This window comes from Lynx canadensis, chromosome C2 (assembly GCF_007474595.2).
Source record: "Lynx canadensis isolate LIC74 chromosome C2, mLynCan4.pri.v2, whole genome shotgun sequence".
Classification (NCBI taxonomy): domain Eukaryota; kingdom Metazoa; phylum Chordata; class Mammalia; order Carnivora; family Felidae; genus Lynx; species Lynx canadensis.
Window position 1 is genome coordinate 29,665,778 of NC_044311.2, and position 24,914 is coordinate 29,690,691.

The 24,914-nt window shown below is 39.5% G+C and overlaps 1 protein-coding gene across 1 annotated transcript in view; it reads left to right on the top strand.

Annotated features, from left to right (window-relative positions):
* Nucleotides 1-1,389: 1,389 nt before the first annotated feature.
* The window catches only part of LOC115523837 (inhibitor of carbonic anhydrase-like), a 57,871-nt gene continuing 34,346 nt past the window's right edge, over nt 1,390-24,914 (top strand). The window contains exons 1-2 of the mRNA XM_030330090.1: nt 1,390-1,563; nt 18,111-18,283. Coding sequence (XP_030185950.1) covers nt 1,521-1,563; nt 18,111-18,283 — 216 coding nt within the window. The 5' untranslated portion in view covers nt 1,390-1,520. The remainder of the gene's footprint in view (nt 1,564-18,110; nt 18,284-24,914) is intronic.

Sequence of the window (24,914 nt, forward strand, 5' to 3'; positions counted from 1 at the left end):
ACCCAAATAGCCAATATGCACATAAAATGATGCTCAACTTCATTAGTCATCAGAGAAACTCAAAATTACAGTGCACAACTAGTTATACTCCCACCAAAATAGTAAAAGATGTGGAGCAACCAAACTCTCATACCCTTAAGTTGGGAGTATAAATGGTTCAGCCACTTTGGAAAACTGTTCGGCAGTATGTATTAAAGTTAGACATACCTTCTACTTTATGACCAAGAAATTACACTTCCTGGGAAATATCCTGCAGAAATGCATACCTACATGTACTAGAAGATGTGCTAGAATGTTCATAGCAGGGCTCACTGGCTCTTTGTAAGAGCCCAAACTAGAAACTACTATCATCAACAGGAAACATAAGTGAAATATAGGATAATATGCAGCACTGAGAACATGTGAAAGACAGCTATACACAACACCATAGATGATTCTTACAAATATAACAAGTGAAAGAAGCCAGACACAGCATTGTACATATTGTATGATTCCATCTCTACCAGCAAAATTCGTCCATGCTGTCAGAAGCCAAGAAAATGTGTATCTTTGTGGCGGACACGGAAAGCAACTGGAAGAAGCACTAGGGGGCCATCTCTGCTCTGTGAACGTTCTGTTTCCTGATGTGGGTGCTGGTTATACGGATGTGTTCACCTGGTCATATTTCATCAAGCTGTACATTTAGGATGTGTGAAGTTTTACGTATATTTCTTGTACTTCAGCAAAAGTTAAAACTGCATCTAAACTTTCCCTAAGTGAAGCTCACCGACTTCAGGACTGGGAGGCAGGCTGCAGAACCAAGTAGAAGCAGCCCTCTCGGGGTTCAGCGCTTTGCCTGACCTCAGCCTTCAGCAGAGGGTTGCAGGGAACCGTGTCTTTTTTGGGGGGGAGGGGTTCCGGGAGGCGTCCGGAGTGGACGACTGAAGAGGAAGAGTCTGAAGATGCCTGAAAATGGTGTTCAGAACATTGTGTGTCTGTGTGCGCATGCTTTTCTGGGGGAAGAGTCCCCAGGTTTCATTCTGTGGATTGCCCCCCATTCCTCTGGAGCCTGTGTATCCTGTGCACTGCCCCCAATTCCTCTGGGGTCTGTGTTTTCCAAACATTTAAGAGCTTCATGGCTAGATGAAGGCCGAGGGTCAGGGAACTTAGGTCCTAGTAACTCACCTGGGACCCAGCCGATCACTTGCCTTCTCCCTCTGTGAAGGCGGCCAGTCCAGCGGGCTCCGAGGTTGCTTCCGCTTGCACCTCCGGCGTGCGGACCCCTAACCCGCGAGAGAGGTGCGGTCTAGCAGCTCCCGGAGGTGGGCGGAAGGAGTGGCCGCGGGTCGGCAGGAGCGTGGCTCGAGTTTGCTGCCCTCTAGCCCTGCGGAGGGCTGGGGCTGGCCGGGGGTGTGGCGAGAACGATCTGCCCAAAAGGTGAACCCTTCGGGGAAGGCGGATCCGCTCCCCCTGGGGAGGGTCAGGTAAAGCCTGCCTCGGCTCCCGGAGCCCGCGTCAGTGTCGTATTCCTGCAGCGGACGATGAAGTTCGCCATCTGCTCCCTGCTGTGCGCAGGGACCCTGGGTGAGTGCGCACTGGGAGCTGAGTGGGGGCTGGCCCTCCAGGGCGCGGACTGGGTGCCAGCCGAGGGTCAGCCATAGTGGGACTGCACAGCCTGGGTGTTAGGGGCCCGGAAGCAGCCCAGCGCCTGGCTCTTTCCAAAGTGCCTCTGCTTGGGGGGGGGGGGGGGGCGGAAGGAGGGTCGGGGGGCTGGGGGTGGGAGTGAACCCAGGCACCTGACAAACTTTTGTAGCCTAGGGCAGGGGGCCAAATCCCGCTTGCCGCCTGATGTTGTACAGCTGGATGAGCTAATGATGGCTTTTACATCTTTAAATGATTGAAAGAAAGTGAAAAGAACAGTAGTTTTGATACATGAAAATTATATGAAATTTAAATTTCAGTGTCCATAAGTAAAATTTTATTGGAACACAATCATGTTCATTCAGGTAAGTATTGTCTGTGGCTGCACTCAGGCTTCAAGGACAGAATTGAGTAGTTGCTACAGAGACCTTGTAGCCCACAAAACCTAAACTATTTACTCATTAGTCCATCGCGGAAAGGACTTATGACACTTGGCCTGGAAGCTGTTGATCCCGTTCACAGTAAAGGAAATATGATCAAAGGAGAGAAGGGATTTTCCCCAGGGCTCCTGGCTCCTAAGCGGGGGAGGGGCTTAATGTCAGGTATGCTTGACCTATCAGGTATCTAACCAGAAGGGATTTTCCTGCTTTGAACTGTACATCTCCCATCCCTATCACACAACAGGGAGGTAGAGGAATGTACGAGAAAGGCAGTCACCCTAGAGTAGGAGCACTGCCACTCAGTTCTGTGTGACTCAGTTCCGGGCCATCCCTTGACCTCTCTGAACTGGTTTCCTCATTAGTTCAGTAGGCATTGCTTTTTCACAACCAACACTGCGAAATTGGAATGAGATAAAGTACCTAATGACAGAACTCTAGACACAGGTGAGTTACCACTGGTAAAAATCCTGAACATCAATGTAGCAGGCCCCTTCCTGTGTTGGGCAGGGGGAGCCCAGGGCTCTTGGCTGGGTAACTGTAGGAAGGTAGGCGATGGTACAAAGTCAATGAGCTCGTGCGTGTGAAAAACAGTTGCATGGCTCAACAACTGTTGGTTCTTTCTAGCCCTGGTTCTGTCTGTTCTCAGGCTTTCTTAAATAACTTCTGGAGTGGTAAGGTAGTTTACCTGAGGAGAGGGGTAACTTGGGGACGGCAGGAGGAAAAGGCAGGTAGGGCAAGGAGTGCCACATAGGGCCACACAGGGAGCTCTGCAGGGGCTGGGAAAGGCCGGAAAGGGAGTGTACAGCTGTGTTCCAACTACAGCCAGCAGGGAATCCAGAGTGAAGCTCCCTGGTTTCTCCTTAATTGCTCCTGATCAGGGCTTGTGTTGTTTTTTCTTCCTTTATCACCTTTCCTGGAAATGCCAGGCACTGACCAAAAGGTCATTTTCCCAATCAGGTCTGTATTTACAAACCAGAGGCAAGAGCTGCCTACCTCCCGCATGCCCACCCCCATAGTCCTTCCCAGTGGGCCACTAGATATGAACCAGCCTGGAGTCTAGGATGTGCTCTCTTCAAAGCTCAGTGTTCTTTTCCGACAAAAAACTGATGGGCAATGACAGAAATGCAACCAAAATAGTTTAAAATTTAACAGATCAAAGGAAAGGGGTTTGTTATTAGTAGACCTTGCAAGAGCCAAGAACCAGAGGGTCAGAACAGCCTGCACCTCTGCTTTGGCCTCTACCTTCTACTTCAGCCTCTCTGGGGCTTAAGAGATTTCTCCACACAATGAGCATGTGGCCACCAGAAGCTTTTCCCTCCCAGGATCAGTCTCAAATATCCACAGTGGGCTCAGATTGTCCTTTCTTGAAATTGTCACATGGCTGTCACAGAGTGTTACTGAATTGGTATAGTCTAGCTTGCTTGCACTGTCTTTCTTTTCTTTCTTTCTTTCTTTCTTTCTTTCTTTCTTTCTTTCTTTCTTTCTTTCTTTCCTTCCTTCCTTCCTTCCTTCCTTCCTTCCTTCCTTCCTTCCTCCCTCCCTTCCTCCTTCCCTCCCCCCTTCCTTCCTTCCTTCCTTCCTTCCTTCCTTCCTTCCTTCCTTTTTTGTTTATTTATTTTGAGAGAGAGAGAGAGAGAGAATCCCCAAGCAGGCTCCGTGCCACCAGCGCACAGCCTGATGCAGGGCTCAAACTCATGAACCACAAGATCATGACCTGAGCTGAAACCAGGAGTGGGAAGCTTAATCCACTGAGCCACCCAGGAACCCCTCTCTCTTTCTTTCTTAGAATAATTTTTACTGGGGCACCTGGGTGGCTCAGTTGTTTAAGCATCCAACTTTGGCTCAGGTCATGATCTTGTGGTTTGTGAGTTTAAGCCCTGCATCAGGCTCTGTGCTGAGAGCTCAGAGCCTGGAGCTTGCTTGCTTCAGATTGTGTCTCCCTCTCTCTCTGCCCCTCCTCCACTCACACTCTGTCTCTGTCTTTCTCTCAAAAATGAATAAACATTTAAAAACATAAAATAATTTTTACTGAAGTATAATTTACATATAATAAAATGCACTCATTAAAAAATTTTTTTAAATGTTAAAATTTTTTTAAAATGTCTCTCAAAAGACAGAGAGATGGAGCATGAGCAGGGAAGGGGCAGAGAAACAGGGAGACACAGAATCTGAAGCAGGCTCCAGACTCTGAGCTGTCATCACAGAGCCTGATACAGGGCTCGAATTCATGAACCGTGAGATCATGACCTGAGCCACAGTTGGATGCTTAACTGACTGAGCCACCCAGGCACCCCAGCACTCATTTTAAGTATACATGTAGTTCAATGAATTTTGACAACTACACGTACCCATGTAACTACCATCATGATCAAGATATAGAACATTTCCATCACTCTCAAACTATCCTTTTCCTAGTCATTCCCACTCTCTATCACTCTACGTAAGTTTTGCCATTTCACATAAATGCAGTTGTACAGTACATAGACGTAGTCTTTTGAGTCTGGCTTCACTCAGTATAATTGTTTAGAGATTCCTCCACATTTTTGCATGTATTAAAGTTCATTCCTTTTTATTGATTAGTCGTATTCCATTGTATGGCTTTACCACAGTTTGTTTACCTATTCATTCGTTGGTGGACATTTAGCTTCCCCACTTTGGGGATATTATGAATAAAGCTGCCATGAACATTAGTGTACAAGTCTTTGAGTGGACTTATGTTTTCATTCCTTTTAGGCAAATTTCTAGGAATAAAATTGCTGGGTCATAATGTAAATATATATTTAATTAGTTAAGAAAATGCCACGCTTTTTGAGTAGTTGTACCATTTACATTGCTGCCAGCAATGTAGGAGAATTTCAGTTGCTCCACGTCCCATCAGCACTCAGTGTTGTCAGTCTTTTCCCGTTTAGTGATTTTAATAGGTGTGCTGTGGTATATCACTAGAGTTTTATTTTGTATTTCTTTGATGAGCAATGATGTTGAACATCTCTCTATATTCTTATTGGCCACTCGTATATCTTCTTTTATGAAGTATATGTTAAAATCTTTTCCCATTTTTTTAAGTTGGGTTATTTGACTTACTATTGAGTTAAAAAGCCCTTTATATATGCTGGATACAAGTCCTTGGTCAGACTGATGTATTGCAATTATTTTTTCCAAGTTTGTGGCTTAGCTTGTCATTTTCTGAATGCTATCTTCTGAAGAGCAGATGTTCTCCATTTTGATCAAGTTCACCTACCAAATTTTAATTTTTGGATTTTATACTCTATGTCCTCTCTAAAAATATAATTGGCTACCCCTAAAGCTGCAATAATTTCTTTTGGTTTATTTTAGAGGGTTTTTTTTAAAGCTTATTTATTATTTTGGGAGAGGTAGAGAAAGAACCAGTATGGGAGAGGCAGAGAGAGGGGAGGACAGAGGATCTGAAGCAGGCTCTATGCTGACAGTCGAGAGCCCAACATGGGGCTCAAACTCACAAACTGTGAGATCATGACCTGAGCCAAAGTTGGACGCTTAACTGAGCCACCCAGGAACCCTATTTTAGAAGTTTTATAGCTTCAGCTTTTGTGTTTTGGTTTATGATACACTTTTAGTTTTTGTGTATGGTTAAAGTAAAAGCTGAGATTCATTTTTCTCACATGAATATCCAGTTATTCCAGAACTTGTTTTTGAAAAGGATATTCTTTCTCCACTGAATTACCTTAGCAGCTTTGTTGAAAATCCACTGACCCTATAAATGTGGGTCAATTTCTAGTCTCTCTATTCTGTTCTGTTAAGCTATATGTCTCTTCTTGTGCCAATATCACACTGTCTTGATTACAGTAGCTTTACAGAAAGTCTAGAAATCAGGTAGAATAAGCCCTCCAACTCTATGGTATTACATCAGTATTGGTTTGCCATTTAGATCCTTTACATATGCGTATACATTTTTAATTGGCTTATCAACTACTATAAAAATCAAGTTTAGTATTGAAATATTGTTGAGATTGCATTTAATTTATGGATAATTTTGAGAAGCATTAGCCTTAAAAATAAAACTGTCAAGAGAACAAACTGAAGGTTGCTGGTGGGGTGTTGTGTGGGGGGATGGGCTAAATGGGCAGTGGGCATTAAGGAGGGCACTTGTTGGGATGAGCACTGTGTGTTGTATGTAACTGACGAATCACTAAATTCTATACCTGAACACACACACACACACACACACACACACACACACACACCAAATAATAAAATAAAACTGTCAAGTCTGGGGGTGCCTGGGTGGCTCAGTCGGTTAAGCGTCCGACTTCAGCTTGGTTCATGGGTTTGGGCCCTGCATTGGGCTCTGTGCTGACACCTTAGAGCCTGGAGCCTGTTTTGGATTCTGTGTCTCTCCCTCTCTATGTCCCTCACACCCCCCTCAAAAAATGAATAAACATTAAAATTTTTTTTTTAAACTGTCAAGTCCAAAACCTTTGGGATGCAGCAAAAGCAGCCATAAGAGGGAGGTATATTGCAATACAGGTCTACCTCAGGGACGAAGAAAAGTCTCAAATACACAACCTCAACTTACACCTAAAGGAGCTAGAAAAGGAATAGCAAATAAAGCCTAAAGCCAGAAGAAGAAGGGAGATTATAAAGATTAAAGCAGAAATAAATGATATAGAAACAACAACAACAAAAACCCCCAGTAGAACAGATCAACAAAACTAAGAGCTGGTTCTTTGAAAGAATTAATAAAATTGACAGCCCCTAGCCAGACTTATCAAAAAGAAAAGAGAAAGGACCCCCCAAAATAAAGTCACAAATAAAAGAGGAGAGATCATGATCAACACCACAGAAATACAAATAATAATAAGAGAATATTATGAAAAATTATGTGCAAAAAACTTGATAATCTGGAAGAAATGGACAAATTCCTAGAAACATAAAAACTACCAAAACTGAAACAGAAATAGAAATTTGAACAGAGCCATAGCCAGCAAATAAATTGAATCAATAATAAAAAATATTCCAACAAACAGAAGTCCAGGGCTAGATGGCTTCCCAGAGGAATTCTACCAAACATTTAATGAAGAGTTAATGCCTATTCTTCCCAAATTGTTTCAAAAAATAGAAATGGAAGAAAAACTTCCATTTCCTTCTATAAGGCTAGCATTACCTTGATTCCAAAACCAGACAAAGACCCCACTCAAAGGAGAATTACAGGCCAATATCCTTGATGAACATGCATGCAAAAATTATCAACAAGATATTAACAAATTGAATCTAACAGTACATTAAAAGAATTATTCACCATGATCAAGTGGGACTTATTTCTGGGCTGCAGGTGTGGTTCAATATTTGCAGATCAATCAACATGACACAACACAGTAATAAAAGAAAGGATAAGAACCATATGATCCTGTCAATAGATGCAGAAAAATCATTTGACAAAATACAGCATCCATTCTTGATAAAAACTCTCAACAAAGTAGGGATAGATAGAATATTCCTCAACATCATAAAGGCCATATACACAGCTAATATCATCTTCAATGGGGAAAAACAGAGCTTTCCTTCACTGTAAGGAACAAGACAGGGGTGTCTACTCTCACCACTACTATTTAACATAGTACTGGAAGTTTTAGCCTCAGCAATCAGACAACACAAAGAAATAAAAGGCATCCAAATTGGCAAGGAAGAAGTCAAACTTTCACTATTTGTGGATGACATGATCCTCTATGTCGAAAACCCAAAGAATCCACCAAGAAATTGCTAGAACTAACACATGAATCCAGCAAAGTCGCAGGATATAAAATCAATGCACAGAAATTGGTTGCATTTCTATACACCAATAATGAAGCAGCAGAAAAAGAAATCAAGGAATTGATCCCATTTACAATTGCACCAAAACCCATAAGATATCTAGAAATAAACCTAACCAAAGAGGTAGATGGTCTGTACTCTGAAAACTGTAGAACACTTACGAAGGAAATTGAAGAAGACACAAAGAAATGGAAATGAATTCCATGCTCATGGATAGGAAGAACAAACATTGTTAAAATATCTATACTACCCAAAGCAATCTACACATTTAATGCAATGCCAAACAGCAAAATACCAAACAGCATTTTTCACAGAGCTAGAACAAACAATGTTAACATTTGTATGGAACCACAAAAGACCCTGAATAGCCAAAGCAATTCTGAGAAAGAAAAGCAAAGCTGGAGGCATCACGATTTAGGACTTCAAGCTATATTACAAAGCTGCAGTCATCAAGACAGTATGGTATTAGCAAAAAAACCAAAAAACAAAACCCAGACACATAGATCTATGGAACAGAATAAAAAACCCAGAAATGGACACACAACTATATGGCCAACTAATCTTCGACAGAGCTGGAAAGAATATCCAAAAGACACTCTCTTTAACAAATTGTGTTGGGAAAACTGGACAGAAACATGTAGAAGAATGAAACTTGACTACTTTCTTACACCATACATAAAAATAAATTCAAAATGGATGAAAGACCTAAATATGAGACAGGAAACTATCATAATGCTAAAGGAGAAAACAGGCAGGAATCTCTTTGACCTCAGCTGCAGCAGCTTCTTACTAGACATCTTGCCAAAGGCAAGGGAAACAAAAGCAAACAGAAACTGTTGGGACCTCATCAAGATAAAAAGTGTCTGCACAGCAAAGGAAATAATCAACAAAACTAAAAGGCAGCCTACGTAATGGGAGAAGATATTTGCAAACTACATATCTGATGAAGGGTTAGTATCCAAAATCTTGAAAGAACTTACCAAACTCAACACCCAAAAAACAAATAATCCAGTGAAGAAATGGGCAGAAGACATGAATAGACACTTTTCCAAAGAAGACATCCAGATGGCTAACAGGCACATGAAAAGATGCTTAATATCACTCATCACCAGGGAAATACAAATTGAAACCATGATGAGATACCACCTCACACCTGTCAGAATGGCTAAAATTAATACAAGAAACAACAGGTGTTGGTGAGGATGTGGAGAAAGGAGTATCCTCTTACACTGTTGGTGGGAATCCAAACTGGCATAGCCACTCTGGAAAACAGTATGGAGGGTCTTCAAAAAGTGAAAAATAGAATAACCCTATGACCCAGCAATTACACTACTAGGTATTTACCCAACAGATACAAAACACAGATTCAAAAGGGTACATGAACCCCTATGTTTATAGCAGCATTATTAACAATAGCCAAAATATGGAAAGGGCCCAAGTGTCCATCGACTGATGAATGGATAAAGAAGATGTGGTGTATATACACACAATGGAACATTACTCAGCCATCAAGAAGGATGAAATCTTGCCATTTGCAATGATGTAGATGGAGCTAGAGTGTATTATACTGAGCAAAATAAGTCAGAGAAAGACAAATACCATATGATTTCACTCATATGTGGAATTTAAGAAACAAAACAGATGAACATATGGGAGGGGGGAAAAGAAAAAAAAAAGAGAGGGTAACTAACCATGAGAGACTCTTAAAAATAGAGAACAAAATGTGGGTTGATGGAGGGAGGTGGGGGGGATGGGCTAGATGTGTGATGGGTATTAGGAGGGCACTTGTGATAAACACTGGGTGTTGTGTGCAAGTGATGAATGACTGAAGTCTACTCCTGAAACCAATATTGCACTGTATATTAACTAAGTAGAATTTAAATAAAAATTTGAAAAAAATTGTCAGTTATTTTACCAGCAAAAATGGGTTTCTTTGGGAATAGCAGAAAATCACATTTCAGGACATGCAAGCTATGGCAAAACCATAGGCAAGACTAGAGGACAAAAGACAGGAGTTTTTGTTTTTGTTTTTGTTTTTCCCCATAGAGAAAGGGGGAAGTTGGGAGGGGCTAAGTGTAGTGGCTTTTCATTGGCTAAGTTGTGATAGTCTCTCATTAGCTAGGCTGTTTCCTGGCAAGGAGAAAATATTTCTTCCTCCTGCTAGGGCAGTAAAGTATAGGCTTCTTCCTGTTAGGAATGCAGGGTACCTCTCTTCCTTTTTGGGTCTGCAATCCACAAGGAGTGGTAAGGTGTGAGAGCTCCCACTTCTGGCCTTCTGGCTTTATTTTATTTTTATTTATTTATTTTATATGTATGCTTTTTTTAAACTTTATTTATTTTGAGATAGAGACAGCATGAATGGGGAAGGGGCAGAGAGAGAGGGAGAGAGAGAGAATCCCAAGCAGGCTACACACTGTTAGTGCAAAGCCCAACTGGGGGCTTGATCTGACCAACCATGAGAATATGACCTGAGCCAGAAAGTACGAGTCAGACACTCAAGTGACTGAGCCACCAGGCACCCCCTGGCTTTATTTTAAAAATGAAGTTTTCTTTACTTGGTTTCACTGAAGAATTTCATCTTAATAATATTGAGTTTTGTAGTTCATGAGCATTCTGTATCTGTTTAGTCTTCTTTCATTTATCTTAGGAATATTTTGTAGTTTTTATTGAATAAGTGTTATTGATAATTTGTTAAATTTATCCCTAGGTGTTTCATATTTTTGGATGCCATTGTAAGTGGTATATAAAATTTTTTCATTTTACAGTTTTTTTCTTTTTACTATCATCAAATTTTTATTGATTCTAGTATATCAAATCAAATCCTGTGACCTCTCTAAAATCATTTATTAGTTCCAGTAGCTTTTTTGCAGGGTCTTTAAATTTTTCTGTATAGACAAACATTATCTGTGGATAAAGACAATTTTATACCTTCTTTTCCAACTGGTATCCCTTTTTTCCCATTTTATACCTTATTAAAATGTCTAAGACCTCTTATACAATGTTAAATAGAAATGATGAAAGTATATGTCTTTGCCTGGAGAAGCATTAAATCTTTCCCCATTAGGCATGATGTTAGTTGTATGTTTTTGAAGATGCTTTTATCAGGTTGAGGACACTCCCCTTCTATACCTAGTTTGCTTGGAGTGTTGAATTGACAACTACGTCTTCTGTATCTTATCAAGATAATCACGGATTTTTAAATTTTGCAGTATGGTGAATTTTACTGATTGGTTTTGCATAGTAAAGAATTTTGTAAAGAATTTTTGTGTCTACGATATTTGCCTATAGTTTTCTTTTCTTGTAACATCTTTGTTTGGATTTGATATCAAGTTAATACAGCCTTAGAAAATTAGTAAGGAAATCATGCCATTTGCCGCAATGTGGATGGAACTGGAAGGTATTATGCTAAGTGAAATAAGTCAGTCAGAGAAAGACAAATATCATATGTTTACACTCAGATGTGGATCTTGAGAAACTTAACAGAAGACCATGGGGGAATGGAAGGGGGAAAAATAGTTAAAAACAGAGAGGGTGGGAGGCAAACCATAAGAGACTCTTAAATATAGAGAACAAACTGAGGGTTGATGAGGGGTTAAGGGGAGAGGAGAAAATGGGTGATGGGCATTGAGGAGGGCACATGTTGGGATGAGCACTGGGTGTTTTATGTAAGCAATGAACCACGGGAACCTTCCCCCAAAACCAAGAGCACACTTTACACACTGTATGTAAGCCAATTTGACAATAAATTATGTTAAAAAAAAAAAAAGGAGTTTTCCTCCCTTCTTTATTTTATAAAATAGTTTGTGCAGCATTCGTATCTTTCTTTTTTAAGTGTTTGATAGAATTCACCAGTATGTCACTTGGGTCTGGCACTTTCTTTAACATGTATTTGTAGTGCAAATTTGCTGTTACCAAATTCCCTCAACATTTTTTGCCTGAAAACGTTCGTTTTTGCCTCCAGTTCTGAAAGTTAATTTCATTGGATATAGATTTCTAGGTTAACAGGTTATTTTTATTTTAGCATTTTGTCTATGACTTAATCTTTTTTTTTTTTTTTCAACGTTTATTTATTTTTGGGACAGAGAGAGACAGAGCATGAACGGGGGAGGGGCAGAGAGAGAGGGAGACACAGAATCGGAAACAGGCTCCAGGCTCCGAGCCATCAGCCCAGAGCCCGACGCAGGGCTCGAACTCACGGACCGCGAGATCGTGACATGGCTGAAGTCGGACGCTTAACCGACTGCGCCACCCAGGCGCCGCGACTATGACTTAATCTTGATTCTGACAAAAAAGTCCGTGGTATTCATTATCTTTGTTCCTCTAAATTTGTCTCTTTTCTCTGGTTGCTCTAGAACTGAGTTTATAGTTTTCATAACATTTGGGAAAATTCTGGCCAAATATTTCTTCACATATTTTTTCAGCTCCCCTCCCCACGTTTTCCCATAGGACTGACTGCAGTTACATATATATTAGATCACTTGACATTGGGTGACAAATCACTGAGGCTCTGTTTATTGGTTTTTCATCCTTTTTTCCCCCTCCCTGAGCTTCATTTCAGAGAGTTTCAAGTAATGTCTTCCAGATTATCTTTTTTCTATTGCAGTATGTAATCTGCTGTTATTCTCATTCAGTTAAATGTTCATTTCAGATGTTCTTTTTTTTTTTTTAAGTTTATTTGTTTATTTTGAGAGAGAGCAAGCAAGTGTGAGCAGCGGGTGGGGCAGAGAGAGAGAGGAGAGAGAATCCCAAGCAGTCTCTGCACTGTGTGGAGAGCCCCCTGTCATGGGGCTCCGTCCCACAAACCTTGAGATCATGACATGAGCTGAAATCAAGAGTCAGATGCTCAACTGACTGAGCCACCCAGGTGCCCCTCAGATGTTCTGTTTTTTTTGTCTCTAGAAATTCCTTTTAGCTCTTTTTATAGCTTACATTGGTTTCCTCATTATGTTCATGCTTTCCTTTGAATCTCTGAGCATACTTATAATACTTAAAATAGCTGTTTTAAAGTTATTTTCTGTTACTTTCATCATCCTTTTACTTCTAGTTCTGATTCTGTTGACTGTTTTCCTCTTCATTATGGGTTACATTTTCCTGCTTCTTCACCTGCATAGTAATTTTGTGGGTTGCCAGACATTGTGAATTTTACCTTGCTGAGTATTGAAATTTGGTGTGTACAGTGTGTGTGTGTGTGTGTGTGTGTGTGTAATGAATTTTGTTGTTTTTATTTAAAGAGTGTTAAACTTTGTTCTGGCAGGCAGTCATATTATCTGCAGATCAGCTTAATTCTTTCAAAACTAGTTTCTAAGATTTTTAGTCTGTGTCTAGAATATTCTTTATTTTAGGGTAGTTTAACCTACTTCTGGAACTTTAATAACTGTACTATTTATTCAATGAGATTTTTATCCACTCTGAATCATGGGAACTTGAAATGATTCCTGACCTCATTCAAGTTCTGGAAAATGTTTGGCTTAAGCTCCCCGTTGAATTTTCTTTCTCTAGCAGTTGTTATTGCCTGGCTTCTACAATGCTCAAGTTGGAATTTAGCCAGAATCTCAAATGTATGTAGACTCTAGATTTCAATCTCCTCTCTCTCTCTTCTCTCCTTTTTGGCATTCACTACTGTTTGGTTATCTGTGCTACAAATTCTAATTGCCTTAGTCTTACCTAAATATGATCTCTGTCTCCTCAACTTGGTAAGGCAGTCAGGCTACTTGGTTTTCTTCTCTCTGCTCTGCCATCTGGAAATCTGGTCCAGAAAGAAAGTTAGGATGATTATAGGACTCACTTTATTTGTTTTCCTTCTCTCAGAGGTTACAGTCCTGCACTTCCCATTGTCCAATATTTTATGTTATGTTATGTTATGTTATGTTATGTTATGTTATGTTATGTTATGTTATGTTACGTTTTTATTTTAATTCCAGTTAGTTAACATACAGTATTAGTTTCAGGTCTACGGTATAGTGATCAAACAATTCCATACATCACCTGGTGCTCATCATGACAAGTGCACTCCTTAATCCACATCAGGATTTTAACCCATTCCCTCCCACACCCACCCCCTCTGGTAACCATCAGATTATTCTCTATAATTAAGAGTCTGTGTTTTCCTTTGTCTCTCTTATTTTTTCCCTTTGTCTGTTTTCTTCCCTAAATTCTAGATTTGAGTGAAATCATATAATATTATTTTTCTCTGACTGATTTATTTTACTTAGCATTATACTCTTTAGCTCTGTGCATGTCATTGCAAATGGCAAGATTTCACTCTTTTTTTTAAAATTTCATCCTTTTCTATAGCTGAATAATATTCCATTGTTGTCTATTGTTGATGGACACTTGGGCTGCTTTCATATCTTAGGTATTGTAAATAATGCTGCTATAAATATAGGGGTGCATGTATCCCTTTGAATTAGTGTTCTTGTATCGTTTGGGTAGATACCAAGTATTGTGATTTCCGGAATCTAGGGTAAGTCCTATTTTTAACTTTTTGAGGAACCTCTATACTGTTTTCCACAGTGGCTGTACCAGTTTGCACTCCCACCAGTAGTGCATGAGTGTTCCTTTTACTCCATATCCTTGCCAACACCTGTTTCTTGTGTTGTTAATTTTAGCCATTCTGATAGGTGTGAGGTGATATCTCATTGTAGATATTTGATTTGCATTTCCCTCATGGTGAGTGATATTGGGCATCTTTTCATGTGTCTGTTGGCCATCTGGACGTCTTCTTTGGAAAAATTTCTGTTCATGTCTTCTGCCCATTTTTAATTAGATTATTTGTTTTCTGAGTGTTGAGTTTTTGTAACTTCTTTATATATTTTGGATACTAAATCTTTATTGGAGATGGTTTGGTTGTTATTTATCATCTCTCATTTGTGACTTTATTTATTTGAGTCCTTCCTTCCTCTTTATTTCATGGTAAGTCTGGCTAGAGGTTTTTGATTTTTTTTAAATTTTTTTCAAAGAACCAGCTCCTGGTTTCATTGATCTGTTCTATTGTTTTTTTTTTTTAGTTTCTATAACATTTATGTCTGCTCTAATATTTATTATTTCCTTCCTTCTGCTGGTTTTTGTTTGGTTTTGTTGTTACTTTTTTTTAGCTCCTTTAGGTGCAAGGTTAGATTGTTTATTTGGGATTTTTCTTGTTTCTTGAGGTAGGCCTGTATTGCTATAAATTTCCCTCTTAGAAACACTTTTGCTGCATCCCAGAGGTTTCCATGGACTTTTTAATTTCTCTTTTGATTTTCTGGCTGACCTATTCATTGTTTAGTAGCATGTTATTTAACCTCCATGTATTTGTGGTCTTTCCAGATTTTTTCTTGTGGTTGATTTCTAGTTTCATAACGTTGTGGTCAGAAGAGATGCATGGTATGATTTTCACCTTCTTGGATTTGTTGAGATTTGTTTTGTGGGCTAATATGTGATCTATTCAGGAGAATGTTCCATGTGCACTTGAAAAGAATATGTATTCTGCTGTTTTAGGATGGAATGTTCTGAATATATCTGTTAAGTCCATCTGGTCCAGTATATCCTTCAAAGCCATTGTTTCCTTGTTGATGTTCTGTTTAGATGATCCATCCATTTATGTAAGTGGGGTGTTAAAGTCACTATTATTATTGTATTATCGATTAGTTCCTTTACATTTGTTATTAACTGATTTACGGTTTTGGGTGCTTCTATGTTGGGTGTATAAATATTTATAATTGTTATATCTTCTTGTTGGATTATTCCCTTTATTATTGTATAGTGCTCTTTTTTTGTCTCTTGTTATGGTTTTTGTTTTAAAGTCTATTTTGTCCCATATAAGTATTGCTACTCCGGTTTTCTTTTGCCCATAATCCAATAACTTAAAACTTTTCTTCACATGTTTTTTTCCACACTGTGTGTGTGTGTGTGTGTGTGTGTGTGTGTGTGTGTTTTAGTTGTTTAAAGTACTAGAACAAGTCCCATATCGTTATTCCTTTGTAGGTAGAAGCAAAAGTCCATCTTCCCTTTTTTTGTTTTGTTTTGCTTCTGTCAAGACTTTCACTTTTCCCCTAATAATACAAACTTCATTTGCCCTGTTTTGCAATCACAGTTAAAAAAAATTAGAAGTGCAGAAACTAGTTTTAATCATTTGAACATAAGCACAGTGGTAACTGAAAATATAAACTTTCAAAAAGGCTTTCCCAAAAAGTGCACACCTTTGAAAAAGAAAAAGAAACCCTACAGTTGGATATAGTAGCTCTTTGTATAACTTAACCTGCTTACAAAGCATTTTCATTTATAGAGTTGTATTGTCTCTACTGTTGCCAGTTATTTCTAAGCACAAAATGTTTTAGCAATGTATATTAGGAAGCAGATTAAACATGCTTTGAAAGTTTCAAAATGAAAATGAAAACTAATACTCCAAATGTTTCTATTCTGCACATGGGCACATGGCCTCTATAGTTCCATTTCCTAGCTTGCTCTCCTTCCTTGGGCTGCTACTCTCAAAGGCTTTTTCAGATAGGGTTGAGGAGCTCCATATGCCATTCTGTGTTTCATATGGGATTCTGTCTAAGGTAATTTGGCATCTCCTGTCCTGTTTCTTTTGATGTTTCTTACTCACAGACACTTAAAAGGCAGTGCAGATTTTGGAGTCAAACAGATTTGGGTAGTTCAATTATTAGCTTCGTCTCAAGTTATTTTATGTCCCTGATAGTTTTTTTTCCTTAAATTTCATCCACAAACAGAAACACTAATGTTTAAATGGCAGGAGATTTGTGGACCTTAGAGCAGAGTAATGTGCTTGGCACACTGCCTGACATACAGGACTTCATCCAAAACTGGGATTTGCTACTGCTGTACTTTCATCTTCTAGATTTTATTTAAAATAACATTTGGCTCAAATACTACAGATTTGTAAGCAGCATTTTGCCTTTAAAATAGTCTCTAAACTTATTACTATAGCTTAAAATGAAATAAACATGTACTGATTTTAGTGCCCCAGCAATTAGTACCATATAAGGTTAGAGTATCTAATGTCAAAAGAATGACTAAATCAGTAGGCTGAAGATTCCTTCCCATAGGTTTTTCTTTTAAGTTTATTTATTTATTTTGAGAGAATGAAAGAGCAAGAGGAGGGGAGGGGAAGAGAGAGAGAATCTCAAGCAGGTTCCACACTGTCAGTGCAGACAGAGCCCAATGTGGGGCTCGAACTCATGAACCACGAGATCATGAGCTGAGCCAAAATCAAGAGTTGGATGCTTAACCGACTGAGTCACCCAGGCACCCTCCCACCTTTTATATTTTTTCTTTTCTGAGGTGACATTAATTAACATAAAATTAATCATTTAAAAGTATACAATTCAGTGGCATTTATTTTTTTTCTTTTTTTAAATTTTTTTTTTCAACATTTATTTTTGGGACAGAGAGAGACAGAGCATGAACGGGGGAGGGGCAGAGAGAGAGGGAGACACAGAATCGGAAACAGGCTCCAGGCTCCGAGCCATCAGCCCAGAGCCCGACGCGGGGCTCGAACTCACGGACCGCGAGATCGTGACCTGGCTGAAGTCGGACGCTTAACCGACTGCGCCACCCAGGCGCCCCTTCAGTGGCATTTAGTATACTCACAGTGTTGTGTAACTACCATCTCTATCTAGTTCCAAAAGAAAATCCTGTGCCCATTAAGCAGTCAGTTCCCATTCCCCTCTCTCCCAGCCCCTGGCAACCACCAGTTTGTTTTGTGTCTCTATAGATTTACCTATTCTAGATATTTCATATGAGTAGGATTATATAATGTGTAGCCTTTTGTGACTGGCTTCTTTCATTTAACATATTATTTTCGAGGTTCATCCATGTTGTAACATATAGCAATACTTCATTCTTTCTATGGCAGAATAATATTTCATTGTATGGATATACTATATTTTGTTTATCCATTCACCCATTGATGTACATTTAGGTTGTTTCTGCCTTTCTTGACCATCGTGAACAGTGCTACAATGAATATTCATGTATGTGTATTTGCGTACCTGCTTCCAATTCTTTGGAATATAAACTGAGGGGTGGGATTTCTGGGTCATGTGGTAATTCTGTTTAGCTTTTGGGAGGTGCTTTTGGGTTTGTTTCTCCAAGGGGAAAGGCACAATCAGAGAAATGGGACCTGAAAACTCAGGTGAGCCATGCAGCCAACCCAATTTTTGTCTATCCCACTCAGGCAACCATTTACCTTGTCTTTAACTTCTTCTGCCAGCAGAGAAAGATGAGCACTGTGGGTTCCTTACACCTCTGGCATCTGTCCCCTAGGTCTGTGTCTGGCTGTCCCTGGGAAAACTGTGAGGTGGTGCACTGTCTCAAATCATGAGGCCAGTAAGTGCTCTGATTTCAGTGACAACATGAAAAAAGTCCTTCCAGCAGATGGTCCTCATGTCACCTGTGTGAAGAGAGCCTCTCACTTTGAGTGCATCAAGTCCATTTGGGTAAGTCACAGCTGCCCAAAGGAGAATGGAAGAAAATCCATACTTCGTTTTTCTGTACTTGTTAGTGTTTATTGCTTCAGAACAACTTTCTTCCCACAGGAACTAGACCATGCTTTAAAGGAGAAGGAAATAGGGGCGCCTGGGTGGCTCAGTCGGTTGAGCGGCCGACTTCGGCTCAGGTCATGATCTCACGGTCTGTGAGTTCAAGCCTCGCATTGGGCTCTGTGCTGACCGCTCAGAGCCTGGAGCCTGTTTCAGATTCTGTGTCTCCCTCTCTCTGACCCTCCCCCATTCATGCTCTGTTTCTCTCTGTCTCAAAAATAAATAAACATTAAAAAAAAAATTTAAAAAAATAAATAAATAAAGGAGAGGAAATAAGCTAAAGACCTGAAAGTACAGGGACCGTGTAGAGAGAAAAATATAGGTTCTCAACATTCATTAATAGTAAAAGCAATAATAGTAATTAAACAACTAATAGAGAAGGATTCAGTGAAAATGCCAACAGGAAAGCTAAGCCAGGATTGCACTGGAGTCAGAAATAAGAAGCTGTCATATCACCATTATTATTTAACATTGTTTTTGGAATTTTCCAGTAATGCAATAAGATACAAAATACATATGAAGTAGAAAGAAACAAATAAAATATCAATATTTTCAGATGATTGCATGCCTGGAAAGTAGGGTAGAATCAAGAAAAATATTACTATAATGAACTATTGGGACCTCATCAAGATAAAAATCTTCTGCATGGCAAAGGAAACAACAAAACTAAAAGGCAACTGATGGGATGGGAGAAGATATTTGCAAATGACTTATCAGATTAAAGGCTAGTATCAAAAATCTATGAAGAACTTATCAAACTCAACAACCCCCCCCCAAAACAATAATCCAGTGAAGAAATGGGCAAAAGACATGACTAGATACTTTTCTAGAGAAGACATCCAGATGGCTAGTAAACACACGAAAAAAATGCTCAACATCACTCATCATCAGAGAAATACAAATCAAGAGCACAATGAAATAACCACCTCACACCAGTCAGAATGGCTAAAATTAACAACTCGGGCAACAACAGATGCTGGCAAGGATGCAGAGAAAGAGGAACATTTTGCATTTGTGGTGGGAATGCAAACTGATGCAGCCACTCTGGGAAACAGTATGGAGGTTCCACAAAAAATAAAAAATAGAATTACCCTACAATCCAGCAATTGCACTAAGTATTTATCCAAAGGATACAGGTATGCTGTTTCAAAGGGGCACACATACCCCAATGTTTGGAAAGAGCCCAAATGTCCATCGACAGATGAATGGATAAAGATGTGGTGTGTATATATATATATATATATATATATATATATATATATACACACACACGCACACACACACACACACACACACACAATGGAGTGTTATTTGGCAATCAAAAAAAAAAAAAAAAGAAATATTGCCATTTGCAACAACATGGATGGAACTAGAGGGTATTATGCAAAGCAAAATTAGCCAGTCAGAGAAAGACAAATATCATATGACTTCACTCATATGTGGAATTTAAGATACAAAACAGATTAACAGAAGGGAAGGGAAGCAAAAATAATATAAAAACACGGAGGGGGCAAAACAAGAGATTTAAAAAAAAATTTTTTTAACGTTTATTTTTGGGAGAGGGAAACAGAGTGTGAGTGGGGGAGGGGCAGAGAGAGAGGGAGACACAGAATCTGAAGCAGGCTCCAGGCTCTGAGCTGTTAGCACAGAGCCCGATGCAGGGCTCAAATCCATGAGCAGTGGGATCATGACCTGAGCCAAAGTTAGAGGCCCAACCAACTGAACCACCCAGGCGCCCCTAAGAGACTCTTAAATATAGACAACAAACTGAGGGTTGCTGCAGGGGTTGTTGGTGGAAGGATAGGTTAAATGGGCAAGGAGCATTAAGGAGGACACTTGTTGAGATGAGCACTGGGTGTTATATGCAGGGGATAAACCACTGGATTCTACTCCTGAAATTATTATTGCACTATATGCTAACTAACTTGGATGTAAATTAAAATGAAACAAAAAAACAAACTTAAAACCTAATAATAATGAGACAACCCAATTTTTTAAATAAGCAAAAGATTTGAACAGACATCCACTCACATACAGATGGCAAATTAGCACATAAAAATATATCCAAAGTTATTAGTCATTATAGAAATGGAAATCAAGACAATAGCACTACTTATCTACTAATATGGTCAAAATAAAATACACAGATCACATTAAGTGTTAATAAGGATTTAGAGCAACTGAAACCCTCAGATAGTGCTGGTGTGAATGCAAAATAGCATATCTAGAAAACAGTTTGGAACTTTCTCCTGAAGTTAAATATACAATTACCATACTACCCTTTTTGTGTATCTACTCCCCCGCAAAATAAAAACATATGTCTACATAAGCACCTGTATGTTAATGTTTACAGTTGCTTTTTTCATAATGTTAAAATTAAAAACAATTCAAATGTCCATCAACTGGTTAATAAATAAACAAATTGTGGTACAACTATAAAAAAAGAAAAATATTACTACAATTATTTATGAATGAATAAATTAGTTTGGCAAAAGATAAACATATCACAATGTCATTTTCATATACAACAGTCATTAGTTGGGGAAAAGTAACCCAAATTTATGACTTATTTTTATTTAAAATAATGTACTATAGGGGCACCTGGGTGGATCAGCTGGTTGAGCATCCAACTTCAGTTCAGGTCATGATGTCACGGTTCATGGGTTCGAGCCCCACACTGGGCTCTGGGGTGACAGTGAACAGCGTGCTTAGGATTCTCTGTCCCATTCTCTTTGCGCCTCCCCTACTTGTGCTCTCTTTCTTTCTCTTTCTCTAAAATAAATAAACATTAAAAAATTTTAAATAACATACTATAATTCTATTATGCTACAATATAATCTACTGTAATATAATAGAAAAATGTTTCAGGAAAAAAATCATGACAGATCTGCAAGATTTTAACAAATATAGATTCCGCAGTGGAGGGACAACACACGACAGCCTTGTGAGCGTCCTCTCTCAGCACAGATCCTGGCTCTCTCTCCCCTGTGGCCCAGCCTTCCTGTGCCAGTTGAGAAACTGGAGGTGAGGTCAGTGACCTGAGGCTCACAGACCCTGACGGATGTGGTGTAAACCCAGTTGGACCTGCCCTGCAGTCGTGGTGTTTCCTGTGTCATCAAGTCAGGCTATTTAGTCCTGAGAAGAGTGTTTTTTTAGAGAGAAAATGGAAGATGGCAGGGTAGGAGGACACTGGGCTCACCGCGTCCTGCTGACCACTTAGATTCCACCCACATCTGCCTAAATAACCCAGAAAACTGCCAGAAGACTAGCAGAATGGACTCTCCGGAGCCAAGCGTAGACGAGAGGCCCACAGAAGAGGGGCCCCTCCTGAAGCGGACCACCGAAGGCAAAGTGAGCTGACTCTGCTCCTCCTGCCTCTGTGCACCTTGTGGATCCACCCCGGCTAATACGCCAGATCCCATTGAAGCAGTACCACAAGCCTGGCAGTGTGCAAGTAGCCCAGACAGAGGCCACACCACTCCACAGTGAGTCCTGCCCCTGGGAGAGGGGAAGATAAGGTACACACCGGTCTGACTGTGGCCCAGCGGTGGGCTGGGGGGCAGACATCAGGTCTGACTGTGGCCCTGCCCACCAATGCAAGTTACTCCAGACAGCACAGAGGAAGAGCCCTGCAGTTCCTTGCCACTCCAGGGACTACCCAAAATGATGAAACGGAGGAATTCTCCTCAAAAGAAACTCCAGGAAGTAGTGACAGCTAACGAACTGATCAAAAATGATTTAAGCAACGTAACATAAAATGAATTTAAAATAATAGTCATAAAATTAATCGCTGGGCTTGAAGAAAGTATAGAGGACAGCAGAGAAGCTATTACTCCAGAGATCAAGGGATTAAGAAACAGTCAGGAGGAGCTAAAAAATGCTATAAATGAGCTGCAAAATAAAATGGAGGTGACCACAGCTTGGATTGAAGAGGCAGAGGAGAGAATAGGTGAATTAGAAGATAAAATTATGGAAAAAGGAAACTGAGAAAAAGAGAGAGAAAAAAGTCCAAGAGTATGAGGGGAGAATTAGAGAACTAAGTGACACAATTAAATGTAATAACATACGCATAATTGGGATTCCAGAGGAGGAAGAGAGAGGGAAAGGTGCTGAAGGTGTACTTGAAATCATAGCTGAGAACTTCCCTGATCTGGGGAAGGAAAAAGGCATTGAAATCCAAGAGGCACAGAGAACTCCCTTCAGACATAACTTGAATCGATCTTCTGCACGACATGCCATAGTCAAACTGGCAAAATACAAGGATAAAGAGAATATTCTGAAAGCAGCTAGGGATAAGCATGCTATAACATATAAAGGGAGACTGATAAGACTAGTGATGGATTTATCTACTGAAACTTGGCAGGCCAGAAAGGAATGGCAGGAAATCTTCAATGTGATGAACAGAAAAAATATGCAGCCGAGAATCCTTTATCCAGCAAGTCTATCATTTAGAATAGAAGGAGAGATAAAGGTCTTCCCAAACAAACAAAAACTGAAGGAATTCGTCACCACTAAACCAGCCCTAAAAGAGATCCTAAGGGGGATCCTGTGAGACAAGGTACCAGAGGCATCACTACAAGCATGAAACCTACAGACATCACAATGACTCTAAACCCATATCTTTCTATAATAACACTGAATATAAATAGATTAAATGCTCCAACCAAAAGACATAGGGTATCAGAATGGATAAAAAAACAAGACCCATCTATTTGCTGTCTACAAGAGATTCATTTTAGACCTGAGGACACCTTCAGATTGAAAGTGAGGGGATGGAGAACTATCTATCATGCTACTGGAAGTCAAAAGAAAGCTGGAGTAGCCATACTTATATCAGACAAATTAGACTTTAAATTAAAGGCTGTAACAAGAGATGAAGAAGGGCATTATATAATAATCACAGGGTCTATCCATCAGGAAGAGCTAACAATTATAAATGTCTATGCGCTGAATACGGGAGCCCCCAAATATATAAAACAATTAATCACAAACATAAGCAACCTTATTGATAAGAACGTGGTATGCAGGGGACTTTAGTACCCCACTTACAACAATGGATAGATCATCTAGACACAGGATCAATAAAGAAACAAGGGCCCTGAATGATACATTGGATCAGATGGACTTGACAGATATATTTAGAACTCTGCATCCCAAAGCAACAGCATATACTTTCTTCTCGAGTGCACATGGAACCTTCTCCAAGAGAGATCACATACTGGGTCACAAAAGAGCCCTTCATAAGTATACAAGAATTGAGATCATACCATGCATACTTTCAGACCACAATGCTATGAAGCTTGAAATCAACCACAGGAAAAAGTCTGGAAAACCTCCAAAAGCAAGGAGGTTAAAGAACACCCTACTAAAGAATGAATGGGTCAACCAGGCAATTAGAGAAGAAATTAAGAAATATATGGAAACAAATGAAAATGAAAATACAACAATCCAAACGCTTTGGGATGCAGCGAAGGCAGTCTTGAGAGGAAAATACATTGCAGTCCAGGCCTATCTCAAGAAACAAGAAAAATCCCAAATACAAAATCTAACAGCACACCTAAAGGAAATAGAAGCAGAATGGCAAAGACACCCCAAACCCAGCAGAAGAAGAGAAATAATAGAGATCAGAGCAGAAATAAGCAATATAGAATCTAAAAAAACTGTAGAGCAGATCAATGAAACCAACAGTTGGTTTTTTGAAAAGATAAACAAAATTGATAAACCTCTAGCCAGGCTTCTCAAAAAGAAAAGGGAGATGACCCAAATAGATACAATCATGAATGAAAATGGAATTATTACAACCAATGCCTCAGAAATACAAGCAATTATCAGGGAATACTATGAAAAATTATATGCCAACAAACTGGACAACCTGGAAGAAATGGACAAATTCCTAAGCACCCACACACTTCTAAAACTCAATCAGGAGGAAATAGAAAGCTTGAACAGACCCATAACCAGCAAAGAAATTGAATCAGTTATCAAAAATCTCCCAACAAATAAGAGTCTAGGACCAGATGGCTTCCCAGGGGAGTTCTACCAGACATTTAAAGCAGAAATAATACCTATCCTTCTCAAGCTATTCCAAAAAAATAGAAAGGGAAGGGAAATTTCCAGACTCATTCTATGAAGCCAGAATTACTTTGATTCCTAAACCAGACAGAGATCCAGTAAAAAAAGAGAACTACAGGCCAATATCCCTGATGAATATGGATGCAAAAATTCTCGATAAGATACTAGCAAAACGAATTCAACAGCATATAAAAAGAATTATTCACCATGATCAAGTGGGATTCATTCCTGGGCTGCAGGAATGAATTGAATTGATTGATTCACAAATCAATCAATGTGATACATCACATTAATAAAAGAAAAGATAAGAACCATATGATCCTGTCAATCAATGCAGAGAAAGCATTTGACAAAATTCAGCATCCTTTCTTAATAAAAACCCTCGAGAAAGTTGGGATAGAAGGAACATACTTAAACATCATAAAAGCCATTTATGAAAAGCCCACAGCTAATATCA